This window comes from Tachypleus tridentatus, chromosome 9 (genome assembly GCF_004210375.1).
Source record: "Tachypleus tridentatus isolate NWPU-2018 chromosome 9, ASM421037v1, whole genome shotgun sequence".
Lineage (NCBI taxonomy): Eukaryota > Metazoa > Arthropoda > Merostomata > Xiphosura > Limulidae > Tachypleus > Tachypleus tridentatus.
Window position 1 is genome coordinate 37,874,603 of NC_134833.1, and position 27,904 is coordinate 37,902,506.

General features: G+C 31.8%; 1 protein-coding gene across 5 annotated transcripts in view; it reads left to right on the top strand.

The window, feature by feature from the left end:
- Positions 1-13,693, top strand: part of LOC143225082 (glutamyl aminopeptidase-like) — a 58,892-nt gene extending 45,199 nt beyond the window's left edge. For 3 of the 5 annotated variants that reach the window (XM_076453810.1, XM_076453813.1, XM_076453814.1), the window contains 5 exons: positions 3,477-3,581; positions 6,384-6,551; positions 7,232-7,372; positions 10,383-10,458; positions 12,982-13,693. In XM_076453810.1, coding sequence (XP_076309925.1) covers positions 3,477-3,581; positions 6,384-6,551; positions 7,232-7,372; positions 10,383-10,458; positions 12,982-13,128 — 637 coding nt within the window. In that variant the 3' untranslated portion in view covers positions 13,129-13,693. Of the gene's footprint in view, positions 1-3,476; positions 3,582-6,383; positions 6,552-7,231; positions 7,373-7,500; positions 8,104-10,382; positions 10,459-12,981 lie in introns of all 5 variants that reach the window. The other 2 variants (XR_013013603.1, XM_076453812.1) reach the window with 2 other exon arrangements.
- The last annotated feature ends 14,211 nt before the right edge of the window (positions 13,694-27,904 follow it).

Genomic DNA, 27,904 nt, shown 5'->3' on the forward strand with positions numbered 1-27,904 from the left:
TTGTGGAAGTACTTCCATTGTTATTTCTTTTAACAAATGTGTCTTATAAAAAGGGTAAACAATTATATTTTTCAATCTCATACATAGACTGAAGAGACTTAGAGAGATCAGCATTGCTCAGATAATCAGCAAAAGTTTGTAATTCAATATTTTCATTCTGTCAAACCAAGAGTATTGTCAGCAAATTTAATCTGACAATTAGGCTTGAAAAAAGCATTATCAAAAGTAATACATTGAAAACTACAGATACAGAGGTCATACAGGAGTGGAGAAAGTGGGAATTCATGGATAATCCAATATTCTGCTCATAATACTTTGCATTAACTTTGAAAAAAAAGAATTTTCAACATACACACTAGTTAAATAAATGATGTCAACAGTTTCAGCTGGAAAAATGGAATTTTGAATTGATCTGTCTTGAAAACAATAAATAGTATTTTCCTCAAGGACTTTATTAAATATTCAAACTTATCAAAAGAATTAATTTTAACACTTAATTTTCCCAATAAATTCAACAGAATATTTAACAGTACATTTATTTTTACTACTCAAATACAGACCATTTAGTAACATACTTTACAACATATTAGGATGCAGTTTCTATACTGGCTGCAATATGTCTGAAACTGTTGTATAAATTATAAATCTTAGGTAAAACATAGAGATGAGGTGAACAAAAATTGGAAGGAATTAAAGTGTTTTGTTTTTGTTCTGGTAACAAAGCTATAAAATGATCAACAAGTTGTTTCATCAAGCTATGGAATTTTGTCATAGGATATCTTCTAAGGGAAAGGTACAAACTGTCATTTAACAACTGATATACACAAGAAATGTAATCACGTTTGTTCAACACCACTAAACACCCTTCTTTATCAGCATCTTTAACAATAGCATTATTTTTATTATGTGAGGAATGTCAAGCTATTTTTTGTTCTTTCATCAAATTACTATTCATTTTAATATTTGATTTCAACATTATAGCTTGGTATCAATACATAATAATATTTTTAATTTTACAATCATTGATTTGTTCATCTTGACCCAATACTAGTTACCATAACCTTTAATGGATAGGATTTCTGAAATTACTGCAAAATTTGAGCCAAAACTCAATACACATTAATTTGCAATTTTGTAAGGTTTACCAAAGATTTATTCATTACTTTTGGGTTACAAGAAGAAGTTTCTTTTTTCTTGGATGTACATAAAGATTTAAACTTAATATCCAGTTGCTTACTATGTTGTTTATTTTTTCCAAAAACTGTTGAAATCTTCATCAAATATAGGATCCTCTCTTATGAATTGGGGCTGACTTCTATAAATTCTATAGACATTGACTTCTAGCTTGGAAATTTCAATTCATTGTCCATGTTTTTTATTGTTTCAATTATTATACTAATACAGAATTTTTAATAACATATCATACTCATAAGAAACTTTTCACAAAAATATATTAAACACAGTAGTTAATTCCATTCATTACTGCTGGAATCTCCAATTTATTTTACATTAACAATAAGTGGTTTCACTCTTTTATTTTGGTCATTTCTTTTGTGCTGAGTTTTGTGACAGGCCATAAGATAAGAATATTCAGTATGATGCAGTGTGTGAAATTCTGCAATGGCTTTTATGTGAATAAGTTGAAAATTTTAGGTTAAAACTTGGTGAGTTTCAAAAACAAACTAAATGAAATGAATAAAATATTACATAATAGTTCAACCATTGATGTGTCAAAAGCAAAGTCAAAATGTATTCTTAAGATGCCTGGTATGGATATTAAACCTTTAATTAAAGTAAAGTAGAGAACAATGTTTCAACCTTCTTAGGTCATCTTCAGGTTAACAAAATGTGGCTTTGAGTGAGAAATTATTTGTATTGTAGATATACAAGCAGAGACCTGAAAACCATAAGCAGTTAAATAAGTATTTTTAATTCAACAATATTTTCTGGAACAGGGTTTCCAGAATAGTGCAAAAGAATTTTGATCACAGACACTAAAATCTTATAAGTTCACTTATCTTAGACTGAACATTATTGAGTACAGCATGTTTGATAAAGAGAAAAATTAACACTAACTTCTGGATATTTATTTTTGCTTTACTTTAGTTAGAGCTAAACTTTACCATACTTAATACTATCTGTAAATAAACTTTTAATATTATTCTACCATTTAGCATTAGATCTTTTTTAAAACTATAAGCTTTTGATATGTTGCTGTACCAAATGTTTACTAAAGTATATTTACATGTGCCTTTTGTTTACACCCATTGAAATGAAATGTGTGTGCATATACATTTAGGTCTTAAGGTGCATGCACATTGTTAGGACAGACAGAAACTGAATATTCTTATAACAGATTATTGAAATAGTTTTTTCTTGATCATCTAGATCAACATTTTTCAGCAAGTGGGGGTCAAATATAGATTTACTTTAAAAATGAAAAAACAAAGATGGCTTAAAAGTTGTGGTTTTTAATTTTTCCTCCAGCATTTTCAATTACCAAGTAATTTTCAAAGTATTTCACAGAGTTATATCTAGAAAGTTTTGATTTATGCAAGTGATGCACAAGCTAATAAAGTTGAAGTTCTCTGATCTGGATTATTGTATTAAGATATAGTGAAACATATTCCCTTTAAACATTGTGTCAAATTCAGGAAAGGAAGACAATTTTTGGTGGGAGTAACTAATAATCTACTGAGAATATCAATAATTTAGTAATTTAATTTTTTCATGTTAATATGTGTTTTTTTATAGCAAAGCCACATTGGGTTATCTGCTGTGTCCACTGAGGGGAATCAAACTTCTGATTTTAGCATTGTAAATCTGAAGACTTCCCACTGTCCCACCAGGGACTACATAATTATATAATAAAACAAGACTCCTTATGAACTCAGTAATTGAGTTTCTTAACTAAAACACTGCTTACGAATACTGAAAGGATAAAATGTGCAGGAGAAATATTCCTTTAAAATATATGTAATTCTCTACCATAAATACATTTTAGGTTTTCATTTTGTTCTGAGTATTGGAAATTTTGTTCATTTATATTGAGTTTATTAAGGAAACAGTAAAGATGAAAACAATTTTTTGGAGCTTGAATTACTTGAATCCAGTAGCTCATAGGAAAAGCACAGTCTGTAATTTTGTTACCTATAATATGTTAACTTTAAATATTTCTTGCCATGTTTCATGGTTCAACTCAACATCGTACTGTGTTATCCCGTTGCTGATGCATGTAAGAAATAAAAGTACCAACATGAGAACTTGTAATAAGCTATTTTTGTGAAGGGGAGGAATATTCTTCTCAGTAACTTTCTTTAGAACATTGTGCTGCATTCTTCTATTATATAAGACTCTCTACATATAAAGGTTCTAAGTGTGAAGCTAGCCAGAAAGGAGATAATTAATCAAATAATAAAAAATTATATTAATACTTGATTTGTATTCTATGTTTTTCACTATTCTAACTACAACAGAAAGCTTCGTTCATTGGCACTAACAGAAGCTTTACATTTTGGAGATAAAGAAGTCATAGCAGAGTGCAAGAAACTGTATGATTCCTGGAAAAACAATGGCACATGGTAAGTTTAAATATTTAAATTTATGTAGTAGCATTGTAGGTGATCATACCTTAATTCTGCTTTGTTTTATCATGCACTAAGCTCATAACTTTTGTTGGTAAATTACTGAGTGTTTTTATCAAGATGATGCAAAATAAACAAATGTGAAATTTTAAAAGCACAAAGAAAGAGATATATTCAGTGAATGTGTAATTGTAAATCACTTTTCAAACAGAAGAATATATGTTAAACTGCAAGTGTAATGTATTATATGATTATGTTATTTAATAGAACTTGTTTCAAGGTTGAGTTTGAGTACTTGTGTTAAGTACACTACTGAAAACCTCAGTACTCTAAATGACAGAATATCTTCTTTTTTTTTCAATGTTTTATATATAAAGCAATGGTATAACTACAAAGGATGCCCTACCTCCCACATACAAATTAATTTGGCCCCTACATTTATTTCCCTATCACCAATTCTTAAGTTTGTCTCACCATTCAGGCCTCCCTTGATTGTGGGAGCTATTGGGGTATACTTATGCTACTGGTATGAAGCTACTTTGCTTTTCAGGTTAAATTAATTCTGAAATTAAATCTGTTCATTTGTGTTCTTACAACATGCTTAATTAGTAAGAAGTGCAGATTTACAGTCATTTGTTCAAATAGAAAAACCAGGATCTTTTGATTTGCTTGTAGTGTTGCTCACAAAAGCTAATCACAAATTCAGTTCTAATTATTTAAAAACCATTATTATAGATCTTGAAATTTTTTTGTTCTGTAGTATCATGAAATTCCAAGTTGATAGAAGCTTAGCATTCAGAGTCTGCATGTTAAACTATTGTTGATCTGTAAGCTGGTGTTTCTTTCTCTCTCTTTTCTTCTTTTACAGTATTCTGATTCAAAACTTTTTTTTTGCATAATTTGACCCATATGCAGAACACATAGAGATATTCAGTTTCTACAGTTTTGATTCTTATCAAGTTGCCCAGTTATGTGATGTTAAATGGCATTTACTGCTTGACGGTATCCATTTTCCTTAGTTGAGACAGCAGGATATGTTTTTACAATTTGATTTGAAATGTCAATTTCTCCAAATTTACTGAAAAAGTTAAAGGTTTATTTATGATGAAGTATGTTACTTTGTTTTTGCCCTTTGCAGTATTCTATATGCATTGGTAATTTTTATAATGATTCAAACACATTTTGGTTTAATTGTAATACACTTATTATGTATTTCAGATAGTAAAGCCTGTGAAATACATATATCACTACCATAAATATATTTCATACTTACAAAAAATTTAAATTTTTGTGGGTTGTTAATTTGTAACATAATAAATCTAGTAAGGTCATGCATCAATTCTGCCCTGAGTACTAAATTTCTTTAGCAGATTCATTTCATGATAAATACTATACATTAAACAGTTATATAGTGTATTAAATTGTTTTGTGTCTATGAATGTCAGATGAAGGAGAGATATTTTGAGGTTGGTCAGTTACAGAGAGAAAGTGTGAATTGTAAATGTAATTTTAACATTTTCAGATAGATTTTTTATTACCTTGATGTATATACCCTATAACCTTTATCCTAGTTTGAGATTTTAATAGTAAAACCAAGTGCTTCATTATCTCGACAGAGAATAATTATTTTTATAATTTCAGTTACATATAGCCAAAATATCAACAAACATTTGGTCTCATCAGGAGTGTGGTCTGCAAAACCACATATTTCACTGTCATAGAATGTACTTTCTATTTAGAAAACTGTTTAAATCTTTCTAAAGTTCTAATTTGAAACATATTCAGCTACATAAATATTAATTGGACTTCAAAATCAGTATTGGCAGGTTCAAGCAAATTAAGTTTTCATTTGGAAGATTGTGGATTCTTCTTGTCCTTGTCTTTTATCTTTATTTCATTTTCAAACAAAACTCATTTTCACTATCTCTTTTAAGTACAGTTTATTTCATATACTTCTTTGTTCATCTATTGTTATGTAATCATTTTTCACTTTAAACTACACACACACACCACAATACACTGGCTCCTTTCGGATATGAGGAGCGGGTCATGTTTCAAGTAATTTTGTATTTGTTCCATCTAATAAATTATTTTTTTATCTCAAATTCATATTGTAATTTAATTTACAGGACTAGTGTAAATCACTTGAAAAACACAGGCTGAATTGTTCTTTCAATTGAAAATAAGATTTGTCTACATTGTACATTTGCAATATATATATATATATATAGTCAAAATATTAATAACATGTTATATTTACTATTACATTAATTTTGGGTCAGTTTTCAGTACCATATAAGTTATTAGTAGTTCTGTTGTGATGTTTCTTTATTATTTCTATGATTTATTTTATTTATCAAAATGTTCTGATCTTACATATCATAATAATTTTATATTTTCTTCTTAGACAATAGTTAAAGTTTTGATCATTACAGTGTTAGGTCCCCTTAAAATATTTAAAAGAAGATTTTAAAACTTTGTTTTAAAAGCTGTAAGAAGCAGTTGTAAGTTGAACAAGAATATAATTTATAAGTAGTACATTAGGTTTTATTTCCTTTTGCACTGTAGAACTTAGCTAAGTTTTGTCTAATGTAAAAACATGTAAGTTAAACATTGGTGGAATAATAATGCTATGGTTTTTGAATTATAACAATAATATGTGGAACCAAAAATATTTATTGGAACATTCCTGTACATGTTTTGTTTCATATTGTTTCTTTAAATATAAATTCAAAATAAATATCTAGTACTATATTATATAATGAATAAAAAATATATTCATTATGTATTGCTTTTTAGGATTGCTCCAAACCTCCAAAAATCTGTGTACATTGCTGGGATCATAGGAGGAGGCTCTGAAGAATGGCAGTACCTGTGGGATTATTTACAGAATTCCACAATACCTTCAGAAAGGTCTTTGTTATTGGATGTTCTTAGCACATCTAAAAGCACTGTGCAACTTAAACGGTAAGAAAGAAAAAGTTACTGTTGTGACTTGTATTTAATCTGCAAAATACAAATGTTAGATTATAAACTTCTGAATATGGCTGTATTTGCATTTTGAAGGCTAATTTTCTTATTTGCTGATATTCTTCTGCAAATATGTAAATTCACACATAAGGAATTGTCTATTATGATCACTATATATGTGTACATTGATTCTAAGGATTCACAGGGCTGTAGGATGGCATTTGTGAACCATGAAACAGTATGAACAGAAAAACGTAGGAAATAACAAAATACCTTTGACAGGTCAAGTAACTGTTTGTTATCATTATTATTATTATAGATATATCTATTGTTCTACTGATGATACTACATGAATAAATGAGGGTCAGCATGTCCTACTGGTAACATGCTAGAATGTAACCCTGAGGATCTGTATTTCATGTCCCATTGATACAAAATTATGCTTTGAGCTTCAGAGTGATGGATCAGTTAAAGAATAATGGTCAAATTCTGCTATTCAATTAGATTAGCATAAGAATTAGTTAATGATACTGTTGTCTTGTTTTTTCTCTAGTCTGTCATTTCAAAATTTGGGATGGTTAGAATAGATAACTTTATATAATTTTTCAATAATATCTGAATATCATGAATTCATGAAACAAACAAACAGTTTTACATATTCAATTTAAAAACCTTAGGTTCTTGGCATATTCTCTGGATTCTACCAAAATTAACCCTCAGGATAAATATAAAGTCATAAGAAGAGTTGCTAATCAACCAATTGGTCACCACTTGGCACGAAATTTCCTATTCAACAATTGGAAAGTATTCTTTGGAAGGTTTGTCATATATTTTCTTCATATCATAAGACATTTAAATAAATTATATAGTCTATGTTAATTTTGTATAATACAATAATAAAGAAGAAAGGGCATGCTGAAATTAAGTTTTTTGTTATTATTCCTAGAAAGGTGAATACGATGTGTCAAAGAAAACTCATAAGTGCACTAAGTACTGGGTGGGTTGAAGTACCAACTACTCCAATTTTATTATCCAGCCCACTTGAACTCCATCAGAGAGGAGATGGGGAGTATGATTGAAATGTAGTCAGTCATCTAGGTAATGATAAAAGCAGAATCATCACAGTATGAATACAATTAACAAAGGTCCAAACAATGTGAAGAAAATATATGAAGCTGAGACAAATGTGAAAGAGAGAGCCTGAAATTGACTTAATATTGTAAGGGAGAGTATTAAAGACATAATATTGAAGCAAAGTAGCAAGATATAAGTTCCTAAGATAAGAGAAAGGTAAATGAATATGAGCCACAATGGAACTCAACAACAAAGAAATTATGTATATAATGACAGAGCTGACAGTCCTGGTAGCAGACAAAATCAGAAAGATACACAGTCAGGTCACCTGCACCTGAAGCCTAAAGACGAGAAGATTGGTTGTTAGTGTGTCACGCAGGAAGTGTGAAACACAAAAGAAAACATCTGTACTCGAAATCTACCAAACGAAAGTGGAGTTTTGGTAGAGGATTGTAAATGGAATGATATGCATCATGTAAGTATCCAATGTTACTGTTGACTAACAGATGATGCATGATGAGTTGCATGCAAGACATGTTGAAATGTAATAATTCCAACAAGGAATAAGCACAATGCTTGTGTATCTGTAAATGATACTTTGCAAATTCATTTAATGAAGTTCAAAATTCTAGTAGATAGTCAACATGATTTCACTAAGGGAAAATCTTGCAATACAAATCTTTTGATATTCTTTGAAAAGGTTATGTAGGTAATGGTAAGAATGTAGATTTGGTGTATTTGGACTCTTAAAAAGCATTTGACAAAATGCAACATAAAAAGCTTTTAAAGAAACTTATCTGTACAGCTTAACCAAGAAGAAATTAAGATCTATGAAATCGTTTTCTCTTGAAAAAAGATTAGTGAGAATCTGGTTGAGGTTTATGAGATTACATGAATTGATAATGTTAATGCTTAGTTAATAATAAAAATTCTGCAAACACAAATGTAATATTTTTGTAACTAATGGTCATTTCTAACCACTGTGTCCTGTATTTACATTGCTTCTGTTTCAGAAACATCTAAATGAAAAAAAAAATAATTCATCTGATAAGAAATAACAGGTTGATAATAATTTACTCCTTAAGGACATACATCTCTGCAAAATAAATCATCAAATTGAGTTTATTTGGCACATCTAAGGTAATCTGAATATCAAAGTGTTTTTAAAACTGTTTAAACGAAACTAAAACAATGAGTGAATATATCAAGATCAAAGATGAGTTAATTAAGAATAAACTTTGAAGCAGGACTGTATGGATGTCTACATTTTAGCTGGTCATCTTTTGCTATCTTCAGAAAAGACCAAAGAAAGACGATATCTATATAAGGTAGCAGCTAAGATTCAATCCTGGGTGTTCTTGTGGAACAGAAAAACCTGAATATCTATCTTGAAAACATTAAAATAACTAGCTGATTCAAGTTCTAGAATAAAGACTTCAGTTGACTGCATAATGCATCACATTTCCAATAAAAAAAAAAGAGCCAGTATCAAATCTCAAATGCCATAAATAGAGAAATTGTCTTTTACAGGATCTCCTGTAGTAATATATTAGCAGCTGAAATGTTAGTTACTAGTTGTATATGTAACAAAATTAATTAATTGGTGACTTACATCATTGTATAGATAACAAAGTATAAACATGACTGTTATTTGATTGCCAAAACTATATGGTAAGTATTTAATGTACTGGCATCAGTTAAACTCTCAGTTCTATAGAACTTTTAGTTTCCCATGCCCTCTCAGCTCAGTCACTTACTGTTTGAAAGGTTCTGTCCCTTTTGGGGGTGTTGTCTTCCATGACTTCACTGGTTATCCTCAATCATACCCATATGAGATCCCTACAGTGGACACTTCATGAATGATGGAACCTTGGAAGGGATCCTCTATCTGCCACTCTTTCCCTGAGAATTGATCTGGTATGATGGCTTGACAGAGTTTATGTGCTGACAGGTGTGCTCCTTCCTCCCCCACACCTGAATGGATGTTTCCCTTCAGGGATGGGAGACTTGGGTCAATCACCACAAAGTTTTGGGCCGTTGGTCTGCAGATGAAGTCATCTTGTGCATATCAATGTTCTTGAACTTCTAGTGGTTTCTCAGGCATTATCTCACTTCCTTTCTCTCACCCATCACTGTCTGGTTTGTTCCAACAATTCTACAGTGGCAGCTCATATAAACCACCAAAGGGTCACAATTGTGAGTGATTTTTGCCTGTGACAGACACATGAATACTATAAATTGAGCCATTATTCTATAAGCATAAAAAACATTAAGTTATAGTTTCATCTGATTGAACATTATCACTTAGGAAAAGAAAAAATGCTGTGTGCAGAAGTTTTTAAAACTTTTATTGTACAATTTGTATCTTATTGGCTTGGAGTTTTGAATTCAAAATTACAGTTTAATGTGACATATTTACTTTATTCAACAAAATTACTAGCAGCAAGAAACATTAAAATTATAAAGTTTTAATATGCTGTTATAATAAACTGTTTTAGTATCTTGTCTTTCATAACATTTAACTAAGAAATTGTTTTTCTAAAAAGATTTTGTAAGTACAAATGTAAGAATTAAGAGATATTATTGTAACTTTTTTTTTTGCATAAAGTAGGTTTTATCTAAGAGATGAAGATAAACATAAATGTACATAAGGTAACCTAAGAACTAACACATTATAATATTGAAAAATCTGAGGTTTAATGAACTATTGTAACTAAGCCTAAAATATTTTTTATGATAATGTCTCTCCTACAGAGCCACCATTAATACTCAGATTAGTGTACTCAGAAAAGTTATATCTTATGTGAACTCTTACTCTGAATATGGAGAAGTAAGTAGTTTCTTTTTATAAATACTTTACTATCTTTTGAGTGTTTTATTTTTCAAAGCTGTTATTTTGATGGCTAGATTAGTTCATTATTGTACATTGTTTTATTTTAATATTTTTTAACCTTTAAACTATTTGAAATTCTACTTACCCTGAAAACAGTCAACATAAATGCATTTTGTATTTTGTACAAAAAGGATACTGAAGCTACATTAAAGCTATTGTGTGAACCTGACTTCATATTCAGCTGTAACGTAAACTGTAACTAATATCAACAACCTTATACAAAAGCATAATTTTGTTCCATTAAATATATCAAAGGTATCAAACAGTTACTTAAAGCTAATAACAAAATTTATGCTTTCTCAAATATTGCAAAAGAAATTTTGTGAGAGACTAAATAATGTAAAATGTAAATTGGGCAAATGTCTTTTCCTAAACATTTATAAGAATAAAATTCATATATGTATCCTGAAAAAAATTTTATTGTTAAATGTCTACTAAATTTATTCTATTTTTTTCTCACAAAGAAAATTAATTAACAATACATATTAAAGAGTTAAACTTATAAACAGCTTGTGTATGGTCCATATTTCAGTAAAATATTCAAATCTGAGTAGCCTTATTATTTTGTTTCCTTTTATGTTCCACATGCACTGCTGGCCAAAATATTAAGGCCAGTGAACATAAAGAAAAAATATGCATTTTGTGTTGTTAGACTCAACCACTTACTTGAGTAGAGCTTCGAAAGATAAAAATAAGAAAAGGGAAAATAAAAATAAAATCTTTTTTAGCACTTAATAGGGAAAATGTGAACACTATGAAATTAGCCTAAATACCAGCTGGTCAAAAGTTTAAGACCATACCAAAAAGAAGTCCTAAACAGGGTAAGAAATGTCCAACAAGAGGTTTCAGTAGTGATTTGTACAGCCGTCATTACGAATAACTTTAAACATTCACTTTGGCATGGTCAATATAAGCATTGCAGAAGGCTGGCTGGAATGTTATTCCAAATGGTGAAGATGGCTTCAAGAAAATCATACACTGTTTGGAATTGATGTCCATTTCTATGGACTTCCCTTACCATTCACTCCCAAACATTCTCAATGGGGTTCAGTTTGGGCGAATATACTGGATGGTCCAAAAGAATCATGTTATTTGCCATGAAAAAGTCCTTTGTCGTGTGACATTGTGGATTGCAGCATTGTCCTGCTGAAAGATCCAGTCATTTTTACACAAGCAGTGGCCTTCAGTCAATAAGGATGCTCTATCCAACATACTAATATAGCCAGCTGCTGTTTGACACCCTTGTTTAACCTGAAGCTCCATTGTTCCATAGAAGGAGAAAGCACCCCAGATCATGATGGAACCTCCTCCACTGTGTTGTGTAGAAAATGTCTCCAGTGGGATATCCTTATTGTGCCAGTAACGTTGGAAGCATTCTGGACCATCCAGGTTAAATTTTTTCTCATCAGAGAACAAAACCTTCTTCCACTTTTCTATGTCCCATGTTTGGTGCTTCTAAGCAAAGTTTGACTGAGTTGTTTCTTGGTGTGGAAGGAGGTGTGGCTTTGAAGACGTTTATGGTTTTTAAAGCCTTTCTCTCGTAGATGCCATCTTATTGTTTTTGAGCTGCATTCTGCATCCATAAAGGCCTTAATCTGGTTCGACGATTGGCTGATGTTTTACCTGACAACCCGTCAAATCCTCATGCTCAACGCTGGCAGAATTTTTTTGGGCCGACCACTTGAAATTCTTGTTCCATATCCCTCAGGGTTTTTTACGAAATTTGCAACAGCAGTTTTACTACACCCAATCTCATCAGTGATAGCACATTGAGAGAGACCTTGCTTTTGCAGCTCAACAATTCTGCCATGTTCAAACTCTGTCAACTTTTAAGTCTTTGCCATGTTTTTACCCAATATAATACAGGAGATGTCAGTGGGAGATGTTGACAACACTAATGCTTGAACACAAATGACTAGATTTCGTTATGTATTTACCAATTAATGCTACGTTTGAGTATGGTCTTTAACTTTTGACAGCTAGTATTTAGGCTAATTTGATAGTGTTTACATTTTTCCTATTAAATGCTAGTAAAGTTTTTTATTTTTATTTTCTATTTTTGTTATTTTCATCTTTCGAATCTCTTCTCAAATAAGTGGTTGAGTCTTAACAATGCAAAATGCATAATTTTTACTTATGTTCATTGGCCTTAAGATTTTGGTCAGCAGTGTACACTGGAGCTTGGCTATCCAAATGTTCTACTACTGGTAATTTAAAAACCATTAATCTTTTTATTACACTAACTTCTATGCATAAAAGTATAGCCATATAACTGAAGTATAGAAGTACTGAAAGAGAACATAAAACTTTTATATACAAGTGTACTTATGACATGTCAAATGTCTTGTTACTTCAAAGTTTGTAAAGAAGTTGTTAGAAGTGTTTGGTATTTTGCTTTCTACATGTTGTTTATATGTACATTTTTTATGTATGATTTTATTTCTTTTTTCTTTGTCCTAGGTAAACTCTTTCTTTCAGTCAAGAAATCTTACTTCTCACCACCAAGCAGTAGAGCAAAGTAAAGAACAAATTCAAGCTAACTTATACTGGCATGAAAAAGTAAAGCCAACTGTTGTAACTTGGTTCAATCAAAACATCAGCAAATGATTACCAGGTTCATCACAATTTGCCACCACTTCTTAAAATAATTTTATTATCACATAGTAATTGCCAAGATTTATTGGTAAATTCCTGTTCTCATAGTCCATGTTCTTTTGTCATGTGTAAGGTGTTAGGGTGTTATTACATAGTAATTGCCAAGATTTATTGGTAAGTTTCTGTTCTCATAGTCCATGTTCTTTTGCCATGTATAGGGTGTTAGGGTATATCGCATTAAAACAATATACCAAGATGCACAGTTTTAACCCAAGGAGTTTATAAACATTGCAGAGAACTCGTAGAAAGAAATCTGGGATACTTATTTGATAACACTGCTATTGTAGTTGTGAGAAAACCTGAATTTTATGAATAACTAACTGGAGTACCTTTCTCCTGGATAGACAAAAGTATGACAAAAGTACTTGTATTACTGCTTTTAGCATATGAAAGGGCTTATATGACATTGGTATTGTGCCACTTGGATTCTATAGTACATCAGCTACTTTTGACCAGCTGATAAAATTCAAATTACATGATTTTCATTGGGAATAAACTATTGTATGCATTGATGAAATTTTGTTGTTTGGTTGCAAATCTCCTGTGCAGTTGAAAACCTAGGCATAATATATAAACCATTGCAAAGAAGCAAGTTTGAAATTAACAACATTAAAATTGGCACCACTTTCAGCATCAACTAAGGTTAAAACCCATTTTCAATTGTGGTCATTCTGCACATCATACATTGGTTGATGCACTGATATTAGTTTACTTAAGGCAAAATGTTCTGTTTCAACCAGACATGGATTTCAGGGACAGTAAAACCAGATTAATAATATTGTAACTGCAGGGTGAGATAGAGCATTACTGTGTAAATGAGCTGAATTTAGTTACTGTATCAATAAAAAACTAGTTACACTCATACTATTTGTCAAGCAAGTACAGAATTTATTGTTAAAGTAGATCACATGTAACTTAGGTGGTAGATGAATTTAAGAGAACAGGAAGGTATTACTGTACATTTCATTACAACATTTCAGCAGTATAACTACATTCTACAATTGTTTTACTTTACTTTTCATTTTGTTGTTCTATTTGGGGTGTCATGTTTAGAACAGGTACTTAGCCTGCAAGGAAAACAGCACTCATCTGCTGCCTGTCATCACACATGTAAGTGATAGAATATGGTAAACAATTCCACTGAAATAGCTTTAGCAGAAAGGACTTTTGCTATTGATGCCAGAGACTGTCTTACAGGTAACACACAGGAGATGGAGCAATAAATGTTTGGCCAACTATTCATTATGGTGGAAAAACTGTTTTTCAAAATCTGTAGGGAAAAGTCAGTGGGATATCCTACAAGCATCATATACAGATCATATTTCTACCATATGCTAGGTCAAAATTTGGTTATAACTGTGTGCCAGGATGACACTGTCACTGTCCACAGTACTTGTATTTTGTACAAGATTATCTTGATCAGGAAAACATTACAAGAATGCCATGACCAGCAAAGTCTCTAGGTTATAATCCCATTAAGAAATGTTGAGCAGAACTGAACTGGAAAAGTGATATCCACAATCCTAAACCATCTACAATAGCTGAGTTGCAATGCCTTCTAGTGAGAAGTTGGGATGAAATCTTGGACAGCATACCATTTCTCCTTGAGGAGGTTTATAGAGTACAAGGACGACCAACCAACTAATGAATGTTTAATATGAACTGATAAGATTACAGATGCTGTTCACAATAATTTGCTGTTATATTTTTCATTTATATATTTGGTAAGGTTTTGTTGTGATTGAATTACACATCTTTATACAGTTCTCTGATACATTTCTTTGCTGTTCTAATAAACTATACATGATGTCCATAGAACCTTTTTCATTATACAAATTGCATATGTAGATATGTAATATAAAATACATTTCTCAGTTGGACAGTGCTAAGTATATTTATATTCCATCTTAGCAATATAATGATCTTATTTGTTACAAAATATGCAGATATTGTGTCTAAGACTGAACATCAGTACACACAAATTTATGATGGTATTGGAAAACAACAACTTAGAAACGTTTGTTCATAAAGAATGAGCTGTAGAAGTAACTTACAGAATACAAAGAAAACATTCAAATGAGTGTAAAATATGTTAAATGTAAAGGATACAACCTGAAGGTATATATAAACACATTAATCATAATATAGGATGCATGAATTACTGATTAATAATTTTTTTCATTGTAATGATTGAGACATTTTTATTTGGAAGTATGTGTGTTGTTTAATAATTTAGGGTGATCCATCAAAATTTCAGTCTCTATACCCAGTTGTAATGATTGATAAATTTGTAATTGGTGTGTTGTTACCTGTTTCTTTATGTGATTGTATTGCTCTTTCCTGGCAGCCAGCTATTTACCCTGTTGCACAACAGAAAAGTAACATCCTCCTTTTCAATGTTCATAAAACTACAGTTAAAGCAGAATATCTGTCTCTTTTTTTATCATTTCTTGGAACTTAATTGCTGTAATGTTGGTGCTGCACTGGGTAAAGAAATCTGGTAAGTCCTCACTACCAACTTGTAAAAGTAAGATAACACTTCAAGATCTGGTAATCCTTGCAGCAGTAAGATGAAGAATCAGTATTCAGAACTGGACAATATGATTTTACTGAAGCGTTTCAGTCACCACAGACACTGCTACTTTTCTAAAAACTTGTTAAATTGACCATCTCAATCTTTGTTTCTGTAAAAATGACTTCTGTCAATGGCATGATGTCACAGATGCTTGGGAGCTACTAGATGAACATGTTTATGAAGATATCTTTATCCTCATGATTTTCCAATGCCATTTAATAATTAGAATATGTGTGTTTCTATATAAACATTACACATCATTTATATAACTTGGCAATATCTCATAAGATTCATGTTTTCGAGCTATCAACATGACTATGAATAGCATGATTCTCTACTAGGTTTAATTTGTGAAGAAACTTTGCTCTAGTCATTGAGTTGCTTCTCTTTCAAGTTTGCAACAGTAGTTCTTTACTTTATATACTCAATATTAGTGGTTGTAAAGATTATCCTTGAGTGCAATCATTTCAAGCAATTAACTGCCTGATATGCTTTAAGATACAGATCAGAGTATCCTTTGTGGAACCTTGGAGTATCAGCTGGATACTTAGTTTTATGTTGCAATTATTAGATTGTGGTAGTAAATGCAAATTCCCTTGTTTGGCTTCCCAATTATCAAGTGGCTGAGACATTAACAACATTAAAAAAACAGTTCTTTTTGGCACCTAGAGTTACTAGCATTTTAATGACTTTGTAACTCTCACTTTTAATCATCAGTATTGCAGTCACATAAACATCTGGATATGCTACAGTCATAAGCATCTCAATCACACTGTTAGGTTTTGGAAGTCCACCTCTCTGACTGCAAACTTCTCAGCCATGCCAGTTCTCACCTGTCCTATACTGATGTTATTGCCCATGTGTAAGTAAATACTTGCCACTGCATCTCATTTGAGGGAAGTACAACCTCATGGGCTTTATCCTTTATGAATATCTTGAGTTATCTTTTGGTCATTGGTAACTTGAACCATCAATGGAGGATGCTGTACTTGTTATGATCACCTTGGACTCCTGTACAGATTATTCTATATTCCACCAGGATTTATAGGTAATACAGTATCGTAATGACTTGGGTTAATGGTCTTCTCCTCCCACACGTTGTAGGTAAAACTGGGAAAGTGAGAGGAATATTAAAAGCTTGGAAAGGCCATGGCTGCAATCCAACTTCCTGGTTACAAGGTAGAATTGTACATGTGGATGCAGCTCTTTGAATTTGTAGCAAATGGCTCTTGTTAAGAATATTCAAAATCAACAATCAACTCAAAGCTATCTCAACTTGTCAGAAAAGAGGTCCATATTGAGGTGGGAATTGTAATGAATCAAAATGTTTATAATACTAGGGTGTGAATAAGCTTTTGATCAAATTACATACCAGGAAGCTTATGTGTGCTCATGTTTAGTCTGTCTATAGAATAATATTCTTACTATCTGCAGACTGCAGTTGATACAGGCATTACCAAGCCTTGATCTTGACTCAAATCTCAGCTGTCTTCTTCAAGATCATCAGACATGTGACAATGATCCACAGCTAGTCTGTAACCTGAACATATTCTTTCCACTACCATTTGTTGTTGAACTAACAAAGCCTGGGTATAATAGAAATAAACTGGGTGAGCAAGAGTGCCTACACAAATGACCAAAATGACTTACACTATTTTGGTGGTGATTTGATTTCTCAACTGTTGAAATTCATTGGCACATATGTATCCTCTCCAATGGGACCTTTTTTCACCTACAAGTTTAGCACAGAGGAGAACAGCTACACCTTGTAGAAATATGTTACAACTTATCTTCAGAAATGCATGCACAATCTGTATTCTCATGCACTTTAACTGTGACCTTTAATGAGAAATTAAAATATTTCAATCTTCATGATCAAATATATCAAATCACATAGCAAATACAAAATAAATACACCAAGTATATATTGGATATTTTTAATGATACTATTTGTGAATTTTACTGTTTTTAGAAATTATTTCACCTCAATTACATTTCAGTTCTACTTGACTGAAAAGTTCTCTGCCAAAACATTATGAAAGCAATATGTTTGCAGTCTCATCAAATAATTTTCAGCAGGCTAGTGAACTTTGTACCTCAGAGCTTCAACATTCTGATCAAATAATTACATTTTCATTCATATGTTATCATCTGATTGTGTTCTCAGAAAATGATTTATTGCTAGGTGGAGTACCTATGTGGGTTTATATGTGAATTTTCTGTTGGTTGTCATATTCTATTAATGAGAGTGGTGAAATTCAACAGGTTTTACATGTTATTTGAAATGAATAATTTCAAGAAGAAATTCACTGTGTAAAATTAATATATATTCTTTTATATGCAACTACGACTAGATAAATTATCAATCAAACATGGGCATTTCATTGTTTGGAAGACTGCCAATTGCAGACAAATGGGACAATACTGATTTACAGAAGTTGATATGTTCTTGATAGTTTGCATTGTAACAAAACAAATATAGTTAGCTCAATGAAACTGTATCCATTCCTTTGAAACACTCGCTAATCTATTTTCAGCATCTGTGTTGAACACCACTGTTTCACTACACATGGAAAAAATATGTACAGTTTAGTATACAGCAGACATTTTTTAATTTTTTATTAGAAAACTTTATGGCTTGTTCAGGAGTACTGCTACTATTACAATGATGTAATGCCATTTTTGTTCAGAAAAGTAACTCGAGTACTCAATAACTATGCAATTTAATATATACATGGTATGTCATATAACCAGTCCAAGTCTCAAAAACGAATGTTGCTAAGACATTTTAATCAGCAATCTTTCAAGTACATGACTGCCCTAGTAATCACATGAGCAGTTAATGTACAATGCAATGCATATATAATACCTTATCTCACTACCTGAAAGCTTGAAGACTGAGAGCTGGTAAGCCCTTTGAGTCATTAGTATACTGCCCTAGCTACCACCCAAAGTAAACATCACTTTTCATTAGTATACTGCCCTAGCTACCACCCAAAGTAAACATCACTTTTCATTAGTATACTGCCCTAGCTACCACCCAAAGTAAACATCACTTTTCATTAGTATACTGCCCTAGCTACCACCCAAAGTAAACATCACTTTTCATTAGTATACTGCCCTAGCTACCACCCAAAGTAAACATCACTTTTCATTAGTATACTGCCCTAGCTACCACCCAAAGTAAACATCACTTTTCATTAGTATACTGCCCTAGCTACCACCCAAAGTAAACATCACTTTCATTAGTATACTGCCCTAGCTACCACCCAAAGTAAACATCACTTTTCATTAGTATACTGCCCTAGCTACCACCCAAAGTAAACATCACTTTTCATTAGTATACTGCCCTAGCTACCACCCAAAGTAAACATCACTTCATTAGTATACTGCCCTAGCTACCACCCAAAGTAAACATCACTTTTCATTAGTATACTGCCCTAGCTACCACCCAAAGTAAACATCACTTTTCATTAGTATACTGCCCTAGCTACCACCCAAAGTAAACATCACTTTACAGCTTGGAAAGTAAAATTGCCACTTCACTTCAGTCAGTGATTGTTATTATTAGTTGTTGTTCTAACTGTTAAACTGCTATATCAACCAAACAATCAGGAAGTTGGCATTGGCATCTTGGTTGAACACTGCAGATGTGATACTGCTCTTCTTCATCAATTATTTGATTGAATCAAGTCCTTGGACAGGTAGATTCACTTACAGGCTTAACACTACATCTCTCCAAATCTGCTTATTCAAGAAAGTGACCTATCTGGAATGATAGGAATAACTCCTGACTGGCTTCTGCCTCGTCCGCTGGTGAAGAGGTTTTTGACTCCACTGTGGATTTGTATGGTTCCAGCATGGAACCCTCATTGGTAAGCCCATGACTTATATTGGATGTGATAGTCTGATACAAAAGATGTGCAGTCACGTCTGCAAAATCTAAAAGTTAGACAATCAGCCGAGTGTCAAGTGAGATGTGTATAACAGTTCTTATTGAACCCATCATTGTCCTACTTTTCCTCTCTTCCTGGAGAGATTGCAGCAAATATATACCCTTTCTCATTATCATATGTTTACAGATATCCACCAAAACTCTTCAAAATATGCAACTCAGTATGAAAATATAGAAAAATGTCGACATGTGAATATAGATGTGCTTCAGTATCTTGGTGGTGGTGCCTATATTTGTTTTTAGCGGAAAGACAAATCGTGGAAACTTTTACCAACATTAACTGTTAAAGCTAATGCTTAGTCTAGAAATAATTGGCTGTGGAACTCTAGAAAAATAATCCTGTAAATACAACGAAAAATATTATAATTATCATGCTATTATGGTATGAAGGTATGCTATGCGTTTTATACTTTCTTATTCCAATGTAGAATTTTTCAAAACTTTTCATTTACTCCAAATATATGCAGTTTCTGCATGATATATGGTCAACAAAATCATAAAGATGTTTTCATTTTAAGTTTTTCTCATCATGTGTTGCATATCCTGTTCAGGATATTTATTTATTTGCTGCAATTCAAATTATTTTTTTTTACTTACACATAGATTCGTCAACACAAGCTTTCTGCATTCTCTTTTGCCATCTTCAGGACAAAAATAGAAGAATTAAAATAAGTAAACTTCAAAATTTTAAACAACTCATATAATATTGTTTTTTCTTAATTTTGTTTGTTTCTAATTAAGCATAAGGCTACACAAAGGGCTATCTCTGCTATGCTTATCACGGGTATCAAAACTCGGTTTTTAGCGTTGTAAGTCCACAGAAATAACGCTGTATAACTTTGGGGCTTCATAATTTTAACCTTTTTCTTTTAAGGTGGAGGCTTTAGTTTCTCAGTTGTACATTTTAGTAGTGTGTGTGTGTATAACAATAATATTATAACCAAAAACAAGCTGAAACAAAATTAAACAAAAAACGCTGCACTGGCTAAAGGGATTGCAGGGTACAAGCTATAATGTGGGATATAAAATGTACCTTTGGTTTTGGAGGTGACTGCGGAAGTAGGACCCACATTGTGGGCGTGATACACCGTCTATCACTTTTAACCTCCATTAACGAGTCTCGCATAAAGAAAAGGAATAGCAATAGAAATAGCGGATATAGAAACAGAAACTAGAAGAGCGAGATGTGGGTGCTCAAGTCCACAATGTCCCACATCTATATAACCCTTCACTGCATGCAGACAGTTGTGGAAGGATGACTGCTCTCCAAAGTAAAGGAGAAGAAGAAATTAATTGAAAAATGAGAATAAGAAAAATAAGGTACTACCATTTGGGGGTATGTTAAATAAAATTACCTTCTGAAGTTAGCATTTTAGCCACCATTGTGGTAGAAGGGCATTAATTGACAGTACAGTAAACTAATTATGCTATTATGAAGGGACTCATCCAGTTATCTAGATTAACTAGTATAACTCCCAACCACCACCCATTAAGTCTAATGTGACTATCATGCTCTGTGGTACCAAGTTGTTAAATGACGTTATTTGTAACTAAAAACAGTTATTAGAAACTTTTAGTAAAATTTCTTTTTTATTTCTTCATATTTATTTATTACATTTTTATATTTGTTCGAAAATAGTTTAATAGTTTTTAATTAAAGTTTTTTACTAAATGCGTTAACTATTAATTTTTGTATCAGTATTTCAATACTACTGATAAAATATTGTATAGATAATTTATTACAAATTTTACAATATCTGAATAATTGCAAAGTTATAATGCTTATAACAGAAGAGTATGATAAAATACTGTTAAAAGAGAATAAACCATATATTGGAAAGGCAAATTATTTTGTTTTATCAATAATATTTACAATATTTTAATTTCTAAATCTAAAGAATCTGCTTCTATGTAAGGATTATTTATAATAATTAAATCGTCTATATATCTAAGTCAAGGTAAAGATATCTGAATTTCTGTAGTTTTCAACAAATCTATTATCATAATAGTAAATATATAAATTTGCTATACAAGTAGAATAGTCAGCTCCCATTAGAACTCCTATTATTTGTTCAAAAATCTGGTTATTATTGTATAATTATTGTAAATACAGGAACTTAATATATCTTTTATGTTTCTGGAACTAAATTTTCTTTCTTCCAGTTCTATGAAAGGATAACAGAACTGTTCCATTAATGAATTTAAAACAAAGATTAAATCTTTTAATGGAACTGTGGTGTACAATGTGGTGAAATCAAATGTTCGAATATTATTTATTTGTTCACAATCTCTCATATATTTTAAAATGGGTTGATTAGTTTTTGATTATACAAAAAATATGTTTTTTATTATTAACATTTATATTTTTAATTTTATCAAGTAAAATATTAAGTAATTTATTTTATAAAATGGCCGGTTGTTTAATAATTGTTCTTATTGAATTAGAAATAATTCTAAATTTATCTGAAGATTTATGAAGTTCAGAAATAACACGAAGAAAATGTAAATCTACATTATTTTGTTTAGAATAAAGTTTATTATAAGTTTTAATGAAATTATTAATTACTGTATCTATAGATTAGTTAATAAGTTTAAATGTTTGTGTACTATTGGTTTCTTTTTTCATAATTAATGCGTAAAACTTTTTACAAATGATACTAATATTACAGTTAGCCTTATCAATGGGAACTATAACATATTTTGTTTGCAATACTGGAATGTTATTTTTCTAGCTGATGAAACAATATATCTGTGTGGTATTTCTTTAATTTTATGCGGGATAATTTTATATTTTGTTTTTTAAATATGTACAACTTCCATTCCAGAAACCATCTAGGTGGATAAAATGTAATATTGTAGTTTTAAAATATATTCATCAATACTGTCTTTAAAAAAAATTAGGATATTATTCTCATTTTGTGACTATTTCGTATTTAGATCTTTTTTGAGTATTTCACGTAGTATTTCATCTTTAATCACTTTTAAGTAACCAGTAACTCTAACAATAATGTTATAGAGCCTTTCCATACTTTCACTTTTTATTCCCAGAATTCATAAAAAAAAAGGTTTTTCGTCTATGTTGATTTATTTAGGAAGAAATATAACAATTATTGCCTTCAAGTATTTCGTAACTGCGAGAACACTCACTTAAAAATTCATAAAAATAATTTGGATATTGACTTCTTAGATGAATGTAATAACTTAAATTTAATACCGAACTTTCCTTAAAATTAAAATTTATAATTTAAAATTGGAATTAAGTAGTTTGTACAATAAAGTACAACAAGATTTTTTACTTAAAGAGCTTGAATTTAAAAACAAGGAAAACAGTACTTTTGTGTTTAACTTTTTTAATAAAAGGAATATAACATCTCGGTCAGACTTTATATTTTAAAGAAAAGTCTGATAATCATATTTTAAAAGACACGAGACGTGGTCATTTAAAAAACTTAATAATTTGAAAAAAAAGAAGGGACTGTTCGAACATTCTGTAAAAATCAAACTATGATTTTTTTAAACTATTGTGGTTATGAATTGAATCAAACTGGAAAGCAAATAGTATAGGTAGTTTTAAGGTTTGCTGTAGCTGTGAAACCAAATGTTATGAATGTTTGTTGAACTTTGAAAAATTCGCGAGGTTATTGAATAAAATATCTATCTCTGAAAAAGCATAAAAAATTTTGACAGTATAATCAGTGAAATATTTCTTATAGTAGTTTCTAATTATTATGCATGTAGCATAGAATTAAATATTTCTAAAGAAGAACTAAAATTCGCTAAACAACTAGGGGGGAAATTATTTGGAAATTTTGAAACCATCCGAAAGGTAATGGGATTGTTCTCTTAAATAAAAAAGATTATTAATTAGAATTTATTAATAGCTACATTTTAATTACTTTTATAGAGTATTTAAACTTTATAATATGTCTGCACCTAATAATGTATCATGTTCAATATAGCTTGATGAAGGTGGAATATATACACTGCTGGCCAAAATCTTAAGGCCAATGAACATAAAGAAAAAATATGCATTTTGCGTTGTTAGACTCAACCACTTATTTGAGTAGAGCGGCCCGATATGGCCATGTAGGTTAAGGCGTTTGACTCGTAATCTGACGGTCGCGGGTTCAAAACCCGATCGCACCAAACATCCTCGCCCTTTCAGCTGAGGGTGCGTTATAATGTTATGGTCAATCCCCCTATTCGTTGGTAAAAGAGTAGCCTTAGAGTTGGCGGTGGGTAGTGATGACTAGCTGCCTTCCCTCTAGTCTTACACTGCTAAATTAGGGACGGGTAGCTCAGACAGCTCTCGCATAGCTTTTTTGCGAAATTCTAAAACAAACAAACAAATCTATTTGATTAGAGCTTCAAAAGATGAAACTAAAATCCCACTGGAGACATTTTCTACACAACACAGTGGAGGAGGTTCCATCATGATCTGGGGTGCTTTCTCCTTCTATGGAACAATGGAGCTTCAGGTTAAACAAGGGTGTCAAACAGCAGCTGGCTACATTAGCATGTTGGAGAGAGCATCCTTATTGACTGAAGGCCCCCGCTTGTGTAAAAATGACTGGATCTTTCAGCAGGACAATGCTGCAATCCCCAATGCCCACACGACAAAGGACTTTTTCGTGGCGAATAACGTGATTCTTTTGGACCATCCAGCGTATTCGCCTGAACTGAATCCCATTGAGAATGTTTGGGGTGGATGGCAATGGAAGTCTTTAGAAATGGACGTCAATTCCAAACAGTGCATGGTCTTCGTGAAGCCATCTTCACCATTTGGAATAACATTCTAGCCAGCCTTCTGCAAACGCTTATATCGACCATGCCAAAGCGAATGTTTGCAGTTATTCGCAATAACGAATGTGTAACTCACTACTGAAACCTCTTGTTGGTCATTTCCTACCCTGTTTAAGACTTCTTTTTGGTATGGTCTTAAACTTTTGACCAGCTAGTATTTAGGCTAATTTCATAGTGTTCACATTTTCCCTATTAAATGCTAAAACCGCTTTTTTATTTTTATTTTCCCTTTCCTTATTTTTATCTTTCGAAGCTCTACTCCAATAAGTGGTTGAATCTAACCATGTAAAATGCATATTTTTTTCTTTATGTTCATTGGCCTTAAGACTTTGGCCAGCAGTGTATATTTTGAAATGTTTAGGAATTATATATTTGTTACAGAACATACACATGCCAATTGTTCGTTGTTACTGCCGCCGTCCTGTTAGTTATTCAAAGTTAGAAAACATTACAAATGACCTATTGAAGAATTGATATCATTTATCCATGATTAATAAAATGGTTAACAAATTAAGTATTGTTAACAGCCCCTCCCAAAATTAGCTTTGATGTGTCCATACATATCATATACGTTAGTTTGATGTACATGGACAAAAGTAGTTTTGAATTAAAAAACGAATAAGAATATCATAAGTTTCCATCAGAGTAGTTTTAAGTCAACATTTAGGAATGAAATTTTTTTGGTGTTTTTTTTTCATTCAAAGATGAATTTAGTACGTTAAAACAGTTTTATGCTGCTTATTATTTTGTGTATTGTCCTTGTGAACGAGATGATATTAGTTCAACTATTTGCTGTATAAAAACGTACAGCTATCCTTGGAAAACAACAAGAACTTACAAACATATTAATTACGAATGAGAAGGAAGTGCACTGAACGTGACATTTAAAAATTATATGCAGTGTAAACAATGAATGCCTCAGAAGTAAAGAGAACTTGGATACTGAAAATTAAAACCCTTATTGAACAACAAACAACATTGCAGCCCGTGGACTACTATTAAAAATATTCGTTGGAAGTTTGAAGTTGTTTTTTTTTTTTTACTTTTCTCCTGAAGATGGCATTAGAGTGTGCCGAAAGAGTGGGCGGATCGAAGTATGGTTTGAGATATCGTTGAAATATGTTACATAGACTCAGTTATTTAAAAATATATTTTAAGTAATTTTTTGTTTTATAGTGGAGATACCTAATATTCTTTGATACTTGAGTTTAAATAATTTTTTTTCTTCTCAATAAAATATCCAGAAAAATTTACAAGCTACAATAAAATTGTTTTTTTCAACAATTTGCAAACTTACAATCTGTTACTGGTATTTCTGGGCCAGGGCCTGGCATGGCCCAGCGCGTTAGGGCGTGCGCTTCGTAATCTGAGAGTCGCAGGTTCGCGCCCGAGTCGGGCCAAACATGCTCGCCCTCCCAGCCGTGGGGGCGTTATAATGTGACGATCAATCCCACTATTCGTTGTTAAAAGAATAGTCCAAGAGTTGGCGGTGGGTGGTGATGACTAGCTGCCTTCCCTCTAGTCTTACACTGCTAAAGTAGGGACAGCTAGCACAGATAGCCCTCGAGTAGCTTTGTGCGAAATACCAAACCAACCATTTCTGTGCTTCGAAACTCATCTAGATTATTAATATTTTAGTCATTTTTGTGTAATTTTATATTCAAACAGTAACAAAATACTCAGTTATTTGAAAATTTTTTTTGTTTTTTTTAGGTTTTATTGCTGCGAAACTTGGGATTTTAATGAGTACTAACATAAAAGTAAAAGCCCCATCAAAATGAAGAGAAACTATTGTTGAATGATTAACAAAATTGTAGTAATCAACTAAAACGAATTTGTTTCAAAATAAACCCACTGTTCACTTCATCACTTTCGACGTAATTCCGTAGTCACTACGTATTTAGCAAAACCTACGTAGAAATATTAAATGTCATCGTCAACAAACGTACGTATGCACTGTGAAAGAAGCTTACACAGCAATCTGAAGCCCGTTCACTGCATTCTAAGTAGAAGTGGAAGTCACAATGCAGACATTCCAACATAGTTGTTCAATTCTTTCGACTACACAAAGGATTTCCCTTCGGTGAACTCAGCAGATAGCCCGATGTGGCTTTGCTATAAGAAAAAACACATACACACAAAGTATATAAATATATTTGTTAGTATTAAATGTTTGTTTTTGTTTATACTTAAAGGCTTAGTAGATGTCTATGGTTATATATATTTTATACTTACTATGTTACCTTTCTAACTTCAAGTTGCACATTAATTTTATTTCTCCTTTGATAGGATAAATCATATTACACTATGTAACACAATTTTTACTTTTTCTTGTTCCTGGGCAGAAAGTGTTATTTCCCAATTGTGTATTCCTAAAGTAAGTGGAAAAGACCTATTTTTCTCTTCAAACTTTGCTTTAGTGATCTGGGTAACGAAATTTTCAAATTTACCCATTTTCCAGAACATTCCATGTAGATTCAGTACTGAGTAGCTGATAAAGAATTTTTGTCAAACTTACAAGAATTTTCTAGAACGTTGTAGAATTTACGATAATTTTCAAGAACCTTTTATGATTTTCTAGAACTTTCCATAGTAATATATACAGGGGCTCACCACTTACCACTTCAGTTTTGTTCTAGCTGCTGAAGTGAACACATAGACCTAACTGATTTAATCAGAGATGGCATTAAGAAGCTGCAAGCATTTTCCAGACGCATTCTGCTATGTATGTGGCCAATTTATCAAGACAAGAGCGAAAAAGTACTCTGTGACAACATCTGCTAAAATGTGTGAAGCCTACAAGGCATATTTCGGCATGCCTGTTGGGGATCAAGACAAACCCTGGGAACCTCATTTTACCTGTGAGCACTGTAAAAATAACTAAAAGGTAAGACGACAATTTTTGCTTGCTCGAATAGTAAGATTTTATATTAGACAAATTTTAGACCTTTTAAAATGTAAATATCTTTTTATTATTTTTTTAAATTTCCAATAGTATGGAAAAATATTCCATATAAAATATGTTTCATGAACCTCTTATACATTATTTGTGGATAAAATAAATTTATTCCTCATAATAACAATTTTATTTTCCTCTGTTGCAGAATGGTACAGAGGGGAAAGAAGGCCATAAAGTTGGCTATTCCAAGAATTTGGCGCGAACTCACTGACCACTCAAGCAAGTGCTACTTCTGCATGGTAGACCCTTCCTAACGTTGGGCTGGTAAGAATGCATCTGCTATCATGTATCCGGACTTTTCATCATCCATCGCCCCAGCGCCACACTGCCCTGAGCTCCCTCTACCCACTTTGCCAGAGAAGAAGCAGCCATCCTCAGAAGAGAGTAGCAAATCAGAAGAGGAGGTAGACGTTAAAGATACAGATTACAATTTCAG